Source organism: Hypomesus nipponensis, chromosome 2, assembly GCF_054491055.1.
Source record: "Hypomesus nipponensis isolate SF chromosome 2, ASM5449105v1, whole genome shotgun sequence".
Taxonomy (NCBI): domain Eukaryota; kingdom Metazoa; phylum Chordata; class Actinopteri; order Osmeriformes; family Osmeridae; genus Hypomesus; species Hypomesus nipponensis.
This window is the reverse complement of record NC_140362.1, coordinates 14,612,506-14,631,335: the sequence shown is the minus strand read 5'-3', so window position 1 is coordinate 14,631,335 and position 18,830 is coordinate 14,612,506. Positions and strand designations below refer to the sequence as shown.

The following is an 18,830-nucleotide window of genomic DNA, read 5'->3' as shown; positions in this document are numbered from 1 at the left end:
TCCTCCAGCTTGAGTTTGATTGACAGTGGTTTCACAAAAAAAAACAAGGAGGAAAGCCCAGGTCGCCCAAGGCGATTGGCTGGAACAGGATTGCTGGAACATAACTGTCTGGGATGTAGTGAGCCAATCCCAAAATTAGAAATTGACATTCCACTGTGTGGTCTGTGATGCTAAAAAAGTCTCAGAGAGCTTCATTAGCCTACACATCATGGACAAACATTTATTTTTTATTTTTTTAAAGAATCATTACCTACTATCAAATGAAAGTGTCATGTGACATGGAGTTCTGTATAAGTCTCCAGTCTTATTTTGAGGTTCTGTTCAGGGTAGGTTTCCTACTGGAGAATACTTGATTTTGTATTTAATTACAAGTGCAGATATTTAACAGTTGTGCCTCACAGCCAAAGTAAATATAATTTTTTTTTGTTTTTCTACCTCTAAGCTGTCTTGTGGTTTGATCTCTGCAGATCCACAACTGTATACTGTAACCGTGTTCCGTTTACATAAATATGGCTGTTTGAGAGAAAGAAAGACCAAACGTCGTGAAGTTATCCTGAGGATTTAAGTTTAATTATGACACCACATCAAAATAAAAATTTCCAACAGATCTGGAATTGTATTCCATCCATATACATGCATAGCAACAACGTTTTTTAAGAAACATTTTTTCTCCCATAATCAGGACACTGGAATGATCATTTACAGTATCAGTAACCCCAGGCAACAGCCCACCTATCCTGTTCTTCAGCAATAAACTTAATTCTTGTACAATTTCATTTTTTTCTACGGGGTTACAAATATTATATGCACAGTTCCCCACTCATACATAATACTGCTTTCAGTAACGTGTCCCTCATTTACAAAGTATTGCATCGAGAGCAAATTTTTCCAAAAAGGGGAGAGATCGAAGTGTGTCAGCAAAACAGAAATACGAGTACTATACAAGAATGCTGCCATCCCGAGGAGAACGTCCACGTGTTGAATTTAAGAAAAGAGACAGAGACAAACAGCCACGTACGGATGCAAAGCCATGTGTGTATGCCCTAATGTGAGACGCAGCAGCCCAGACGCTCCTCAGGACCTCAGAGGGGGATTGTGGGGCCGTGAGAACAGGCTGCAGGCGACATCGCGGCATATACAAGAACTGGTACAGCAAAAAAGGAATACACAAGTGCCTCAGTAGCTATTTTTGTGTCTAAAATGCATCTCATTTTGTCTTCTGTCTACTGTTTCATTGAGCCTACATTACAGTGTAAACAATATGTGTGCTACACGAGAATGACTATACAATAACATTACAAACAACTCTGATATAAATTTCATTTTGAATTTTAAATTAAGATCACTACTTCTATTAATACTGATTGTAAAATAAATAAGTGTGAAAGTGGCACCAATATTACTCTTGATTCATTTTTTTTTCCTGTTTTCTTTTTTACCAATGGTTTTGCATTAAAGTCTGAAACGAAGAAGGATGAAGCTTCTCTTGATTGTCCACAAGCAGCATCAACAACTGCGAGATGCACTAACCCCAGACACAACAGAGTACCCAAACAGTGAGGAAAGAAAGGGGGAGGAGGAGGAGGAGGAGGAGAAAGAGGAAAAAGGGAGGGACAGGAAAGCGAAGAAATCCTTCATTTCACGTGCTCAGCAGCATGTGACGAACAGTAAAACTTCTTGTGGGTGATAAAGTTTGACAGGTTGTTGAACTGGATGTCGCACAGGCGGCAGTACTTCCCACTTCCTGTCCCCGGGGGCGAGCCGTTCACCCCTTTGGTTGCCGCGGGAACGGCCTCCTCGGTCGGGGACTTGGAGGCGGGCGACACGTTCTCGTTGGAGTCGCCGGGGTTCTCCACGGCGCCCCACGTCGGCGAGGGGTGGCCGTCGGGCTGCTGGGGGGTGTGGCTCCGGTTCTGGTTCTCCTGCTGGGGTGGGGCGGTGCCTGAGCGTTCCTCTGGTTTATGCCCCCCGTTCATGATCACCATCCCCCGGTTCTTGGGCAGCAGCGGAAGAGGCTCCTTGCTGGGGTGGGGGATGCCATTGGCGGTGGCCGGGGGTGGGTCTCTCCCCAGCTCCGCCCCTCCACCACCGTTGGTGGTGGGCGGGTCCTGCTCGCTGCTCGACTCCCCCTGCAGCACCAGCCCTCCGGCGCCCACGTAGTCGGTGGGCTTGATGCCGAAGTACGGCGAGATCTGCTCCGCGCCTTTCGCCTTCTTGATGGCGCCGGGGTAGAGGCAGTGGGGCAGGAAGGGGTTCTTGTTGTCATCTTTAGCCTGGAGGAGCTGGGCCTCGCTGAAGGGTTTGAGTCCAGGGGTGGGGCCCAGGTGTGGGGGGAACAGCCCCCCGTTCTGCCCCAGCAGCTTCCCGCCGCCGTTCTTCTCCCCCTTCCCGGGGCTCTTCTCGTAGAGGTCGTCCAGGCTGTTGGCCTCGCTCTTCACCTCCGGGAACATGGCGGACGCCTCCGGGCCTCCCAGCTCCCCGCCGTGAGGGGCCGTGGCGGCCGCGGTCCCGGGGCAAAAGTTCTGTTTATGCGCGAGGTAATTCTCCACCTTGTTAAAACTGATCTTGCACACCGTACATTCGTGATAGTCCAACAGTCTTTTAGGAGAGCTACACGTCTTGTCGGGGACGGGCGAGCATTTTTTGCTGAGGTCGATGGGGGCGTCCATCTCCTGCTGGTCCATGGTGGAATTGCATTTGGGTGCCATGATGGGCTTGGTGACGGTGAGCGAGGCCTCCAGGTGTTTGGGCACCATGCCTGGGAAGATGTCACAGCGGGGGTGAAAGCGCTCCGCCAAGCTCTCCGCCGCCTCGTGGGAGGTGCAGGGGTTCCCCAGGGGAGGCCCTCCCACCCCCAGGTACCCGGGCTGGCCCATGGGGGGTCTCTGGTGGTCCTGCTCGGGGAGACACATCTCGTACATCTTCCTGCGCTTGCGCGTCCTCATGGTCCTCTGCATGGAGGGAACCTTGTTGGCTGACATGCGCTTCATGGGGGGGTCGTGGCGCGTGGCGCAGTAGTACTGCTTGTGCACCATGAAGGTCTCGTGGCGGCTGAAGGTGATGTTGCAGGCCTCGCACGTCGTCTTGTTGGGGTCGTTGTCGTTCTCCACCAGGGTGGGGCCGCCGGGGCTCTTCACCTCCCCCGGCTTCCCGTTCAGCCTCTCCTCCGGCCCCGGAGGGCTGGTCCCCTTCTTCCCCAGGCCCGCCAGCTCCTTGTCGGGCCCCTTGGCCCCGGCATTGATCATGTCCAGGACGCTGGGGTTGAGGCTGGCCGACTGCATCAGGTGGTTGTCGGCTTCGGCGGGGTGGCAGCCGGGCAGCAGGCTGACGGAGCTGTGCCCGCTGCTGGGGCTCACCGCCTCGGGCACCTTGTCCGCCAGGCTGGAGAAGTCCGGCGACTTGGCCATGTGCTGCCAGCGGCTGTTGCAGTAGTGCTTTTTGTGGACCAGGTAGTTGTCCAGGTTGTTGAAAGTGATATTGCATTCGAAGCAGGTGGCTCCTTTGGGCATGAGCGGGCTGTAGATGACCGGGGGGTAGCTGCTGCCTCCGTGGCGTAGCCTCCGGTGGACCAGCTCCGACATCTTCGCCAGGATCTCCGAGGCCTGGGGCACCACGGAGATGTCCTGGGAGAAGGCAAACTGGGACAGGAAGGGGCCCATGGGGAATGTGGGGCCCATGTTGTGCTGGACGGGGGAGGAGGCCAGGCGGGGGCTGGAGGGCTCCGACTTGATCCGGGTGTAGGAGAAGCTGGCCTTGCTGCCCGGGTGGTCCCCCTTCTGGGCCGACAGCATGGGGGGCTTCTTCTCGCCCTTCTCGCCGTCTCCCTCGCCGGCGCTCGCCTCCTTGCCCAGGGTGACCTTGGGACTCCCCAGGAGGAGGTCCTTCCTGGCGCCCAGCTCGGCCCCCCCCGCGGCCCGGACCTGCTGCAGCCCGTCCTCCAGACCCCCCCGGGGGGACAGCTCGGTGCCGTCCGCCTCCCTGTGGAGCTTGCCTCCGTGGCCGTGTAAGTCCTGGTGCTGCAGGAGCTCCCTGTGGCTCTGGAAGCCGATGTGGCAGTGATTGCATCTGAAGGCCGCCTGTGACAGATGAGACAGGATGTGGTGCTGGAATGTTATGAGAGAATCCGCCGTGTAGTTACAGATTGTGCATTTCAAGCTGGTGCCAGGAGGGAGGCTCTCTTCCATTTTGACACCTGCAAGGGAGATAAAAGAGGAAAACGGGTGAGACTCCAGCCTCCCACTCTCTCTCTCTCTCTCTCTCTCTCTCTCTCTCTGCCTCTCTCTCTCTCTCTCTCTCTCTCTCTGCCTCTCTCTCTCTCTCTCTCTGCAGTCATGTTCAATGCAAACGCCCATCACGCCACGCTCACTCCTTCCCGGTGCTTTTTATTCATCAATTGATTTTCCTTCTGAGAGACGAACTGTCAACTGACTAAGCTGGGCGCACAACGTCACTTTATTTCAATGGCTTGTTGACAGTGTTTTTCTCTGAAGCTTGGTGAAACTGTAGCAGTGGTGGTTCGACGATATACTTTAGTGACGAAGTGTAGCCCTGTGCTGAGAGTGCTGGCGTGTCGCAGGCAACAAGAAAGTCCTGCATGTAATGGGGGGGTGAGGCGAGGGGAAGAGTTACTGAAGCTAAGCTAAGCTAAAATGAGCTAAAGGGCGCCCGTGTCTCCGCTCACCGCTGTGTGTGCTCAGATGCATCTCCAGGGCCCGGGCTCCAGAGAAGCTCTTGTTGCACTGTGGGAAGGGGCAGAGGTGGGGGGTCTGGTGGGGGCTGTTGTCGTTGTCCTCGGTGGGCGTCTCTGGCTCCCTCTGCCTGCCGCTGCAGTAGTACATGAGGTGGGCCTGCAGGTTCCTCTCGCTCCGGTACCAGATGCCACACGCCTTGCAGGGAAAGATGTCCTCTGGAGGGGCGAGCACACAGATAGAGAGAGAGAGAGAGAGAGAGAGAGGTAAGGTGTGATGGCGGGCACACGGGTACGTACAAACGCGACTACGACGACACACGAGCTCGCAAACTCATTGGCCGGGTGTCGCAGGCAGGCAGGTGGGCAGTCCGCCTCTCAAACACACACACACACACGCACAAAGCTTGCGTGAAAACTAGAAAATCCTCCCATATCCCTGTAAGTCTCCACCACTACGCCGCTGCCCTTTCTCAAGGGCAAACGAGAACACTGGCCCATCTGCTTGCGGAAGCCTCCCTGTCGGCCTGAACTCCGATAGCCCTTATTAAGTAAACAAACACACTTATTTGCATGGGGCTTGTATTTTGCAATTAACAGGTTAGCCTGAGCCTGGGAGTGTTTGTGTGAACCCTAACTGAAGGTCAGCCCTCTTATCGCAGCCACAGAGACTCATCTGGGATAATCTAGGCCTGCTGGAGACACGCCTCCCGGTCAAACAGGTGACTGCAGCCTGGTCGTACCGAGGACGCGTGCGAGCGTGTGCGTGTCGAGGGGACTGTGAGTTAGCCAGTAGCTCCGTGGCAGTGTACAGTATGTGAATGCGTGAACGCCCGTGCCTGAGGTAAGCGTGTGAACTGGGGTGGGTTTATATCCATGGTGTGTGTTTGTGTGTGTGTGTGTGTGTGTGTGTGAACGTGTCCCACTTACTGTTGACGATGGCGGTGGGCAGGATGGAGGCCATGGCGGCCTGCTGGGGGAGGAGCTGGATGGAGTCCAGCAGCCTGGCCGGGTACATGCCCTCGCTCAGGGACATGTGGTTCACCGCCTGCAGGCGAGAGTCAAAGTCCACCGCAAACGCCACCAGCTCCTCACCCTCCATGATGTTCTTGGTGGTGGTGCACCAGAGCTGGCCACCTGGAGAGGGAGGGGGGGGGGGGGGTAGAGGGAGGAAGAGATGGAGACAGACGAGTAAATCAAATGGCAAATGGTACTTCATGTGACACGCAACAGAAAGTACTTGGGGGACTCCAACCTCCAGGTTCAGCAGAGGTAAAGTAAGACCAAACATTCACACACACACAGGAGTGTCGCGTGGCAGAACCTCGAAGCACAGCGAGGCTGGTCTCCTTCCTTTATTACATTGTTGTGTTTCGGGATTAAACGTTCCTCTGAAATCTTCTGAACATATTCATTAAGTCAGAGCAGGGACGAGAGGACGGGGGAGGCAGGGAGGGAGGGAAAGTGGGGGGGGGGGACGGACGAGAAGGTTTTAGCTTAGATAATATTTATCTCAGCACATGACAGGCTGTGCAGCAGCACTTCCTCTCCCATTGAAGAGATTAAAGTTTTTAATATGACTATTTACAAAAATCTGGCAGCGGCGATAACAACAACCTATGATACGCTCCCTCTAAATGGCAGAATTAGGACATTGTTTCAGAGAAAAGCTGGACAATTAATTAAAGCATGCTGTTAGCTTTCAAAGATGTGCAAACATTGCCGTCGGAGCGTCAGGATGAGAGAGGAGCAGAGATTGGGGTGCCAGCTGTTCCAGAACAGAGCGCCAGAGCAGGAGCAGAGTGAAGGCAGGTTGGAGGGGACGCCGAACAGTGGACCCGGAGGAACACGTTACTCATGTTTACACAGAACCTATATACGACTCTCCCATGCACCTGGGCAGTCCTTCAATGAGTCGAATCTCCAGGGCCCCGGCCTCTGGAGAAGCTCTCGTCGCAATAAGTCAAACGAAGTGGTGGACACGAGCGATCATTTATGCTGCCATGATGAAATGCGGCGTGAATGTTTCCTGTCTCTAGACACCTCCCACGCCATAACATCTCTCATCCGGCTTGAGCAAGGGTGCGGATCCTCCCTTTAGGGGCGATCAGACTTTGTGTCCCAGCACTGGGGAATTAAGCACGTTTCTAACTGGCATCTGGCAGTAATGAAAGCACTTTCCAGTGCTGGTATGGGTAGATGGTGTGTTTAGTTGTGCGCAAATCTGTCAGTTATGGGGTGTGTGTGGGTTCGAGAGAGTACAAATATGTCTGTGTGCGTGCGTGCACACAGGTGTGTGTGTGCGAGCGCTGCTTTGAAGAGCAGGCTGTATCTACGGGCCAATCTGGCGTGACGAGAGCAGAGACGCGCTCCGCGCCGCTCCCGCTTCCGCTCTCCACACAGCCCTGCAGAGGCTCCCTTATCCATTTGGATCTCTTTCTTCAAATAACCAAACCGCTCCTCGCCGTCCGCCCGCGTCACCGCTATGGGGCGACGCGGGGCCCCCGCCGGCGACAATGGAGCGAGCCGGATCGTGGGCGCGCGCCGCCCCGAACAGCCTTCCGCTCCGTAGGCGACCCCCCCGCGCAGATGCTCGGAGGTGGGGGAGCGACGGGGGAGGGGGGGGGAGACCCTGGGAGCTGATACAGCCTCTGTCTCAGATCACTGCCTCCTCACAGGCCTTGATGGCAGATAGGCCGCGCCGGAGCGCTCTCCCCCTCAGGCTAATGAATCCCATGCTGAGATAGACTTCAGGAGAGCGTCCGGACGTGAACGCGTTGACAAGCTTCGCCGCTCAGCGGTCGCTCGTCGCATTTCGCTGTGTGTTTTGGTGTGAGGTACAGTGCTGGAGTACAATGTGGGTTTGTCACATCGTCACAAAGCACCTAGGCTGACTAGACGATACCTCGCTGGCTGCAGCGGAGACAAGCTGCCAACGACACGACAACATACCGATGCAAGGGGGGTGGGATTCGAACCTGAGGAACACAAGGCCCGGTCAGAATTGCTAAGCTAAAGCTGTAGATGTTGGTTTAGGAATACTCCAAAAACTGTCTAAAAGTCAACTCGCTATGCTAAAAAGAGGGACTGCAAATCAAATTGGGTTGTGATTTGAACCCACGACATGAGATACTCACTGACTGGGGTCGTTAATGAGAGAGATAGAGCAGGGTTGAAGACCCAGTGAGGTGAGAAGGTGTCTGCGACTCTCAGGTGCAGCGCTGCAGTGTTGACTGAGGGACTGTTTCCACTCTCCTGGCTCATTCGCGGCAACTTTACATTTCTGATGCGGATGCTGACATATCAGAGCTCATTCAGAAGCTGAGCCCAGCGGCCTGCTCCGCTGCCGGTCAGGTGGGCAAAGACAATGTGGAGGGGGGGGGGGGAGGGGGGGCTCAGAAGACCTCGGTGACCCCCAGATTGGACCTTTCATCGTTCTTCTTCCGGGTCACAGGGTTAGGGTACCCGCGGGCGCTCTGCCCCCCCCCCCGCGGGCAGGTGTGATCGGCATGCGGCGCGCCTCACAGGGAGGCGGGGTCAAGCGGTGGTGCCAGAGAGCATGCTCGCAAAGTCTCAAACTGGGGGAAAGGTCTGAGAAGTGGTGCTTGTGTGATTTGCACTTGTTTGCCGGTTTGCTGTCCGCTACAGCTGCCTTTGTGCAGTGGCCAATGCAGTTGGAATGAGGGCCATTGTCTCATTCCTCCTGCAGAGCACCTGATAAAAGAATAAAGAACTATGACATATTCTAAAAACAATGGGGGAATTAAGCGGAGACAATAGGCCAGCTGCTTCATTAAAACAATCAAAAAACGGCATCCTGTACGTAGTCCAGATAATTAAAAACCACTGCTTTCTGCGGTCTCTCAGTACAACGTTCACCAGCACAGAGCAGCCCAGAGACTGAGGCTCCTCTGGCTACATGCCCTCCAACCCCCCCCCCCCCCCCCTCCCCCCTCTCCCCTCTCCCCTCTTTCTCCCTTTGATTAATGGTTCATTGAACATGCAGTTAAAGATGAACATATGAAGGAATTCAAGAAACAAAATTAAGCGAGCCCTGGTTATAGCGAAGTACTTCACTAATCAAACAGGATGAATCGTATGGGAAATAAGGCAGCTTGTATGTCCCCCGTCCCCCCCCCACCCCCTCCACCCCCTCCACTCCTCGCCAAGCCCCGAGAGATTTCAAAGTCAGGCATCAGAGGCCATTTTTAATTTCCCGGCTTTACATGTCTTTAGGAGCACATGGGTGTGTACACTACAGTATCTGTAGACGCGTGGTGGGCGGCGGAGGACCAGATACTTGAGCTGGAATGAAACACTTCCTGGTCCGTCCCCTCCTCCCAGTGCCACCGGGCTTCGTATCTTAATGAAAGCACAAACAAATCTCTCCTTCCTCGTTTGGGGCCTGCGAGACAACAAAGCTAAACCAATAACAGAAGGCCTGGTATAATTAAACTGGCCCGAAGACAGGTATTCAAACGCTGGTGTGTGTAAACATCACAGCTCTTTAATAGTTTGCTGTAAAATGCGTAGTTAAGCACATCAGCTCTTCCTCTCTTGCCATCTGTCTGACCAAAGTAGCGCTGCGGAAGTCTTTACCATGCTGGAGACCTTCCCGTTCCACTGCAGCTATGCTCCACTTGGAAGGGGTGGCTGTTGTAGTTTTGGTAACACGCCCAGGTCACACCTGCAACTGAAGGTGTACAACTACAAAACCTACGACTCAAGAGGATTCTCTGGTTTAGAGAAATCATGTAATTGGTTGCACGCGGGTGCCGACTGACTGGTGTCACTGACGGATTGTATTTGTGAGTCATCATGGCTGCTCTAACTCCCTCTTGCTAACGGAGTGCCAGTAGAGGTGAAGCAAGAGCACATCATTTGAGCCAAATTGCACCTTGTAAAACACTTGTAAAAAGAGGTGAATTTCCACCATTTGAACCAAGGACGAAGGTCAATTCTGACCTCGCCTCTCCTTGACCAGCCACTAAAAGCTTGACAGCAATTTGCAACCAGTGTTCCTCCAACCCCCCCCCCCCCCCCCACCCCCCCCGCAAATATTTCCCGGTTCTGATTACGTGAGTCCTGAAAGGTCTCGTTTCTGTCCACCGGCAGCCTGCCAACTACTGGGCTTAATTGTAAAGCAGGGCCGTCGTAGCCATGGGCTACTGAGAGGTTTCTAATTAAAGACCTCTCCTCTTGTCTCCAGATCAGCCTCAGCCCCTCGCCCCGCCCCAGCCTCATGGCACATACGAATATCAAGTAGGTCCTGCCGATGAGCATGGATGCCTGGGCCCTGAACCACGGTGTGGGCCCCCTGCACTCAGCCAGCGCACTGACAACTTCCCCAGCAGCAACAAGAGACAGTAAATACAATTCTATTATTCACTGCGGTATTCTACTCTATACCTTTCTACTCCGCCACACTCAACAGCGGGCTATCCTTGTACAGTAGGCTCATCTGCTTGTGAGAAAACGAGCAAGTCTGAACAAATTCCTTTCCTCAAATAATGTTGGATGATTTTGACGCTGTCTGAATAAGAAGGTGAACAGGAGGCTTTCAGAAGAGCACATCAACACAACCAAGAACAAGCAGAGGACACCACTGAGATGGACTGAAGGACAACATGGACACCGATGGCATGGCTCCGAACACTTCTCAGTCAAACGAGGTCGATGAAAATGACATCGCTGTCAATTTGGGGATTGTGATTAAACAGTGCCTTTCAGGTGCTTAAACACAGAAGCTGAAAATGTGCGTTCGTGTGTCCCATATGTAATCAACCATACATGTAGAACTATAATATTTCCCCTTGCTCCATAGGAATGCACTAGCATTCACACCGTCCTGTCCATGCGTGTGTTTCACCACTAAGAGGCACTCTTCTCATGCTAGAGCTCAGCCTTGTCACCACACGAGAGGAAGTTTCATCTTATACCGAGACTCTTCAAATACAGTGCCATTGCAAGACAGACAGACAGACTGGCAGGTTGGCTGGCAAGCAGGTAGGCTGGCAAACTGGCAGACAGACAGACAGACAGACAGGCAGGCAGGCAGGCAGGCAGCCAGGGAGTCAGGCAGGCAGGCAGGTAGGTTTCTATTTCTTTTTGGATATTAATGCTGTTTAGCACGTATTTCTATACAAACATCTATATTGTTTTTGTCAGTAACACTGCTGCTACACATCATACATACGACATGTACACAATAATACCCAACAGCCAAGTGATTTCAAACATAACAAAAGCACATTGTCTGAGACAGAGTGAAGGATTTCTTCTGCTACTGATGGGACGTGACAGGGTGGTTTTATGAAGCATTGTTAGGTAAATATGTGTTCACGGAAGCTAGCTTCCTCTGACACCAAGCACACACTCACAAGTCACCGACACTATAGTGCGGTCCGGGCTAATTTTAGCACCAAGTGTTTAGCAGACGATAGCCAGCACTAGAGCTCCTGCATGGCCTTGAGCTAACGGCACCAGGGTCACAATCCACAAATTAGAAAGGGTCTCCCAGGAGAGCCATGCACACTCTCTCTACTGTATACATTCTCGGGTAACAAAGACATTACACGACCACGATACAAGACACCGAACAGTCCCATTCTACTGTCAAGATGTCTGACTTTGGAGAAATTCAATATTTTAATTTGAAGAACATTTCCTTTTCCTTGCAATGATCTGATTGAGGAAATGATTTGCCACTGCGTGAAAATGGGACGGTTCCTTTCATAATTAGACCAATTTTTTTCAGCGGCTACTCCCAGGAGAGTGTAGAAGATTTTTTCTCTGCAGTTAGAATTATATTGCCAAGTGTCGGTCTGTCTGTTTGGCTACAGTCTTGAATGAGAGAGATAAATGTGAATGGAAATGGCTTGTTTTATAGGGCTATTAGAAGTGTACAATTGGAAAATAAGTTGAACATGAAATATATTTGTTTACGATAGACAATTAATGTGGAAAATCACATGAACAAACACACAAGAGTATACAAGACCAGCAATAAGGAACAAAAAATTGAACAACCAATTTGCACAACACAAAAAAAAATGTAGATGAAGATTACAGGGACATTTATTCTACTAAATCATTTTTTATAAAAAATGTAAAAGTTAATTGAAAACATGTTTGATTTCTGATGCTTTTTTGGGGGATGAAATATGTGCTTCTGTATTTTCAAGCACTGTCTGTGGCAAATCCCTGAGACAACACTAAAAAGGCGTTCACCCTCATTAACTCAAACAGCAAAATCCCTTCATGTGAAGAGAGAAGTCAAGTAGCTTCACAGAACTCTCCTCTGAAAAGGTTTGTATACAGGTCTCCACTGGATGTCTGTCGCAATGTCTGCTGGGTTTTAGGAACTGGTTGTGGCTCGACAGCCTGGTTGTGATAGTGTGTTTTTCTGATCTACCTCGTTGTAGTGCTTGGTTGGGGGTGGGGGTTCTGTGGGTGGCCTGGTTTTGGTGGCTTGTTCATGGGTGGGTGGCTCCTTTGCAGGTTTCCTGCTCAGCCTGGTCTCAGCTAGTGGACATGTGTTTACTGAGGGCTCCTGCTGAGGGAACATGCTGGTTCTGCACGTCCTGACCAGCCCTGCTAATGGGAGCACGAGGCCCCTGTGACAGCCCTTTGCCGGAGCTCCAGCCCCCCACAGCCCAGAGCGCCAACCCCCCCCCCAGTCCAGAACTCCCCCCCCCCCAGCCCCAGAACCCCCCTCCCCAGCCCCAGAGCCCCCTCCAGCCCCCTCCCCCAGCCACAGAGCCCTCCCCAGCCCCAGTGCCCCCCCCATCCCCAGAGCCCCCCTCCCCACCCCCAGAACCCCCCTCCCCAGCCCCAGAACCCCCCTCCCCAGCCCCAGAGCCCAGCCCAGAGCCCCAGCTGCAGCCCAATGGCCCACGTCCCCCCTTCCCACCATGCCTCTGTGGGAGCAGGTGAACGGCGGCACTCCAACGGGAGGGTTCCTGGGAGAGCGAGAGCGCCTGACTGGCTCCTGCAACGTGGCTCTGTGTCTGTGTGCGCCACATGGGCTTGCTGGCTGTGGTGGCGTGGATGCTGGCCATGGCAAGTCCTAGCCAATCCTAGGCAGCCATGGCCTGTCCAAGCCTAATGCAAATGCATGTCTATGTTTATAAAATGTGAGTCTCTCCTCGTTGGGAAGGTTTGTTCGTACCTCCTGGCGTATGGCGGTTTATTCATTTTTTGGGTCAGAAGGATGGAGGTGCCAGGGATGAGCACCTGTCAGCCATTTTGGTATGGCACATCATGGTTCTAGGTGAGAACGGAATGTAAAGAATTGAAATGTTTCCAGAAACCTCCTGACAGCTGCTGTTGTGTTAAGGGAGTTTTTTTTTTTTTTTTTTACATTTACATTACTCTGTAAAAATTAATGGCCACATTAACTGTAGACTACACAGAGGGAAAACAACTCCAAACGCACACACACACCCACACACAGACATGGGCATGTATGCACAAACACACACACAATCTTGAGCAAACCAACCAATGCTGAATCCCTAGCAACATGTCCTGTGTCCCTGCACCCCTGTAATTCTACATATTGCTTAAAGTATGTGCTAATTAAATTTCCTTTTTTTTTTCTTTTTTTCCTTTGCTTTTGCTGGGCGAAATAAATACTCTACAGCTAAAAGGCCTAATTGCGTTTGTCACATTGTGTCTCGATGGCTGCGGCTCCAAGCCCGGCCACTGCCCTTGCTCGTTGCCATTCTGTCGTCCTGGCAAGCCCCCCTCTGCCCCAGGTATCACCGCCTGGCCATCTGGAGGCGACATCTGTCTCTCCATTGATCACAAGGGTTTAGCACTTGATCAAACAGACTGCGACAGGAAATTGCTCTTTTCCCCACAGAAAAAGGCCAATCGCTTGCGTGAGGGTAATAGAGTGGAACTGAGATGCAGCGACCGGCGCGGCGGGCAGGGGGACGGGCACAGAAGCGACCGCGGCATCAGCCGTGGTGGTGTGGCGCGGGAGGAGGAAGTGGCGGGAAGGGTGTGCGGCGCTGGCCAGAGAGCGGCGCACACTGTCGCACACTCTCGTGCCAGTTTGAGCGCGCTCAGAACGATGTCCCTGCTCGTACTGGTGGTGCTGCTATTCCTCAACACCTCCATGTGCTTGAGAGATCCCCAGCCCCAACCATAACGGACGACAAACACGATGATTTCTTATTTCTGCTTGTTTAATAAGGGCCTCACTGCAGGGAACTGTGTAAGGGTAATAGTCTGTGTGATTTCTTTGTGTGTGGTTGTATTAAATGTGTGTATGTGTGTGCGTGTGTGTCTGTGTAGGATAAGTCTAAGACGAAAAGCCATTGGTTCAGATAATGAGTGTCTAGTGAACCTGCAAGCTGCAGCAATTTGAAGCTGTACACAGGTAAATGTATATGTTTAAATAAAACGGTGGAGGAATTTTGGGGAGAGGGACCATAACTTCAGCAGATGGTCAGGCAATTAACAACTGTAGTTATACTTCAGCATTTAAAAGTCCAAAATGTAACAACATATCTACTTATCAGTTTGATTACTTTTTTTCATGTGAGAATTTATTTAGAATTTCACAGTCATTTTATTTGAATCCCCTTTTAGAACTACACATAAGAAGGAAACATGTTGGAAAACGAGTACCAGTTCAACAGTATTTAAAGTGAATAGTTTGTATAAAATCGACCGCAAATCTAGTGTACTGTAGTATTCCCCAGCTGCTCTCAGCCCCAGTGGAGTGCAGTGCAGCAGCAAGGCAGCCTGAGGTCTCTGCTTGTCTCTCTTGTCTGGGCTGCAGTGCTCCTCAGCTCTCTCCCTGCCCCGGCACGCTTTCAGGGCACTGCCTCTAACATCATGTTTAGCAAGTATGGACACATTTGATACTGAAGGTGACATTTATTTCAATATTGTGGAAATATCTAATTGTTCGTGTGGAGAGAGAGATATGTTTCCCCTTGCCTACAGTGCTCTGGTTTGTCCTTTGGAATATAATGCAAATTTGGGATGAAGCAACTAATTCGACCCCCCCCCCCCCCACCACCACCACCACCACCACCATCCTCCCTCGACGCCAGAATTCTGATTAATCGTGTGACCGCCCCTCGTTTTGCATTTTACACAATCTCACGGCGCCACAGCGAGATGTGTGTGTGAGGTGTTTCGCCACTTTTGGCAAGCTGAAAATCTGCGTAGCCCAAGGAAGAACAAGTCGAAAGTATGAGGGAGGGGGGGGGGGGGGGGAATATGACCAGGGGACGTGATAAAAAAATTATCAGCCAGTGTGTTTTCCTGTTTGGTTTTAATCTACATTTAATTAAATTCTTATCTGCTGTGTGCTTATGGCTGCATTTGAATGGTGATGCTGCATTCATTATGAATGGTAAAATTGAACTCAGTACATTGTGTGTGGCCCAACAGAGGAACAACACTCTTATTGCGGTGCGTACACAGGCACCCACAGACATGCAGAGAAAATAAGTCAATTAAGATCGGTCTGTAAATTACTGGCGTATCAACACAAGGGGAGAGAGCAGGCACCATAATGGAATCCTGACAGCAGAGAACACTCAGATGCTTTTAATATACATCCCTTTTGATACAGCCAATTGTATTAGGCTATTTATGGATCCCACAGTCCAAGGCTAGATTTACTGGTCTGTCATGATCATTCTTAATCAGTGGGGCAAAAATAAAGTTCAGAACACAGAGACAGAGGTCAAATGCCCCGTAATGCAGATATATGGACCTATATACAGTAATACTGTGCGAATGGCACAGACTGATTTCTGATTTCCACAGTAAGATTTTCGCCATTTGTATTTATTTATTTTTGTTCATGGCTAAACGAGTCAACTTCAGTCAGCAGTGACAACATGGATTCCTGGGGCCTATGAGGTATGCTCAATGGTTAAATCTGACTCAAAAACTAGAAGAAAAAAAGGAAAAAAAAGGAAGAGAAACGAAAGAGAGAATTGGAATGTCTGTATTGTAATGCTATTGACAAAAGACAGAGCTTATAACGCATAGCGGCCCCTCATGGGCTAAGAACAATATCCCAGCGGCTGCATCCCCGGAAACTGCCGGAACAGAACCCTGAGCCGCCACTACAAAGTTGGTTCCGACCAAATCCTTAAATCTTCCCCTGTTTGCTTATTCAGAGCGGAGTGTGTGTGTGTGAGAGTGTGTGTGTGTGTGTATGTGGGGGCACCCCGCTGCCTGTCCATGTTTACAGAGCCCTTCTCCTCTCTGGGCCTCGCTCATCCACAGGACTGACACACGCTGCCGGCATGATTAGGGGTACGCCTTTGCATGGTGGGGGTGGTGGCGGGGCTGGTGGGGGAATGGAGGAGAAGGAGGAGTGGGGTGGGGGATCGACAGATGAATGACTTTGGTGTACCGGAGAGGGATCACAGCAGATAATCGCTCCCCGACTGCAGAGCTCAGACTCTCAGATCTGGTCTTTAAAATAATGTTGGGAGTCAAGTCCCTCCAAAGCGTGGTGCAGGTTATCTCTGGCATTTTATGTTTGCTGTTTAAATCTGAACAGGACATGAGCGGCAAGGGGGAGAGTAAATATGTGAGGACAAAAAAGGAGGAGGCAAAAGAGGAAGACTTGGAGGAAGAGGAAGACTGGGAATGCTGTGCTCGTTTCAGATTAGCCGTTGTGAGACTAAAGAGATGAAGCACTCCTACTGTAAACAAGTTCATCCTATAGAGGAAGTAGAGCGTTGCCTGTGTCCTTGTGAGACTCTATTGGCAACAAAACATAATGAGACGTTTCTATTTCATCTATTGAACCCGCCCCAAATAATTTAAAGACACAACAATACGAATACAATACAACATGGTAATACTAAAGAAGTACTGTGAAACAAAGACAAAGAGTACACACACACGCACGCACACCCACAAACACATACAGACACACTGGTAATACAGTGCAGCATAAATTCCAGCATCATAAATACTGCTATCGCACAAACACTGGTGCAATAAAGTAGAGGCGTCTGTGACGGTGTGTCTGAGACTGTAAACCTCTGTGCTGCTCCCAGATACAAACGGCTAGTATGCGCACAATTTACTGGCGCAAGATCCAGCCATTGTTTATCTTTTAAATAAGCACAGATTATTGCAGCATGAGCAAATGGCATGCACTGAGTGTGCCTTCAACATTTGATATGCTGTCCAGATGATTCATCCCACTCTCACTATTTCAATTTTCTTTGTAATTCCTGTCGCCATGGGCATCGGTCCCCATCACCTGTTCGTTATCATTCGCAGTCCTGTTCAGGGCTCTTGAAACGCTGCCATGGCATTGACTCCCTGTGAACAGAGGGTCTGTGAACTTCTCATGGTTGATGGCTGGGGCTGGAAATTACGCTAACAACTAATTAACATCATAAAGGCCGCTTCAATGGAGGGACGACACCTGCAACCTTCATTTGCACATGCTAAAACAAAATTACCTGTGTTTTTATTTTTGCGGGATAATGTATGCATCTTTAAACCCTACGGAATATTCATTTCATGCAGTGGCAGAGTTTAAGAGCTTGGAGCAGTGCCCTTCATGCGGGGTACAGTGAAAGTGACGAAATATATTTATTTTAATTGATGGAAATGGAATATAGGCTAAATTCCTGAAGCTATTTTGGAGAATTATAGGGTGGTGCACACCACTGACTGAGAAGATGTGCACCACCAAATCCTGTGCTCAAAATAACACATTCAATTTTCTAATTTCTGTTTGAATATAGAATATTTCCCGACAGCTACTGGTCCGAGTAACAAAGTGCTGTCACTCTGTGACACTTTGCTGGCTGGCTGAGCTAAGCTGGTTAAGACTGACGGCACACAGTCCTAGCTTCCTCCGCAGCCCCTGGCAATGTCCTCGAACCCCCCCCCTCCCCCCTTCCCCCAGTCTCCCGTGCTCCTATCCCAGCCTCGGTGGCCCTGGACGTGAGGAGGTGGCCGCCAGGTAGACCCCCCCCCCCTCCAAAGTCTCTCTCTCAGACCTCCATTAGCCAGTGAGCTAGCTAACTTCTCCAGATAGCAATGCACTCACACCTCATTACAGCGACACATTACAGACTACAGCCCTAATACGGCCTTAATCTGCTCCAAATCGTTATAAATGTCAAGCTTGGGCCAGGGACTTGCCCAATCTACTGCACCAATGGCTTAGTAGACTATCCCCTCTCTTCCGTATTAGCTAGCCAAAGAATTACAGTCAATGCCAGAGCTGACTGAAACTTTGAACTCTTTGTTCTGACGTTCAATGCACCATTAACATACTCTTTGAAATTGCCTCCCAAAAAACCCCCAAACAAAAAAATGAAAAACAGTCGATACTCCCCTCCCGTAACCCTCCCCCCCCCCCCCCCCTCCTAATGAGTCGCCACATCCCTCACTCTACTGAAGGATCCAGCCTGTCTGTGAGAGAGACAGAGAAAGAAAGAGAGAAACACAGAAAGAGGAGAGAAAGCGAGAAAGAGAGAGAAAGAGAGGGGGGAGGGAGGAGAAAGAGAGAGACTGCGGCTGTTTATTAATAATGAATTTGGATGTTTGCGTGTGGAATGTTATCAGCCCGCACACAATCCCACCAATAGTTTGCCCTGATGGGCTAGCCTAGTTCCTCATTAGCTGAACATATTTAATCCAGAAGTTTCTTATCAAATGTCACACCTGCATCTCTAAATGGCATTTTCACATTCATTCGCATGTATTTGGGAGATGAGGCTCCAAGGTGCTTTGCAGAGATTAAGAAGGAGAGAGAGTGCAAGCTTATTTTATCATTTAGCAGGTCTGGAAGGAATCCAAGGAGTTTTTGTCTTGTTGTTGTAATTAGAAAGCCTTTTAAGTGATAACGCCTGCATAGGAATATGAATATGTAGCAATCAGGCCAGCTTCTTTCTTTTCTTTCTCTCTCTCTCTCTCCTCTCTCTCTCCCTCCTCTCTTTCTCCCTCTCTCTCCCCCTCCTCTTTCTTTTTTCAAATTGTTGAATGCTGCGTTTTTGTTGTATGTGCAGCAAGGATTAGTTCAAGCTTCAGAAGTTTAATGAAAGACTTAAAAGAAGGGGACTCAAGCACTTTTTCTCCTTCTTGCCGGGCCTGACAATGTTTCTCCTTTTGTCCAGCGGAGGGGCTGACA

The 18,830-nt window shown here is 50.6% G+C and overlaps 1 protein-coding gene across 1 annotated transcript in view; it reads right to left on the bottom strand.

The window, feature by feature from the left end:
- Positions 1-559: 559 nt before the first annotated feature.
- zfpm2a (zinc finger protein, FOG family member 2a) overlaps positions 560-18,830 on the bottom strand; it is a 107,329-nt gene continuing 89,058 nt past the window's right edge. Inside the window, exons 6-8 of the mRNA XM_084707974.1 lie at positions 5,618-5,824; positions 4,682-4,906; positions 560-4,192 (exon numbers count right to left, since the gene is read on the bottom strand). Coding sequence (XP_084564100.1) covers positions 1,635-4,192; positions 4,682-4,906; positions 5,618-5,824 — 2,990 coding nt within the window. The 3' untranslated portion in view covers positions 560-1,634. The remainder of the gene's footprint in view (positions 4,193-4,681; positions 4,907-5,617; positions 5,825-18,830) is intronic.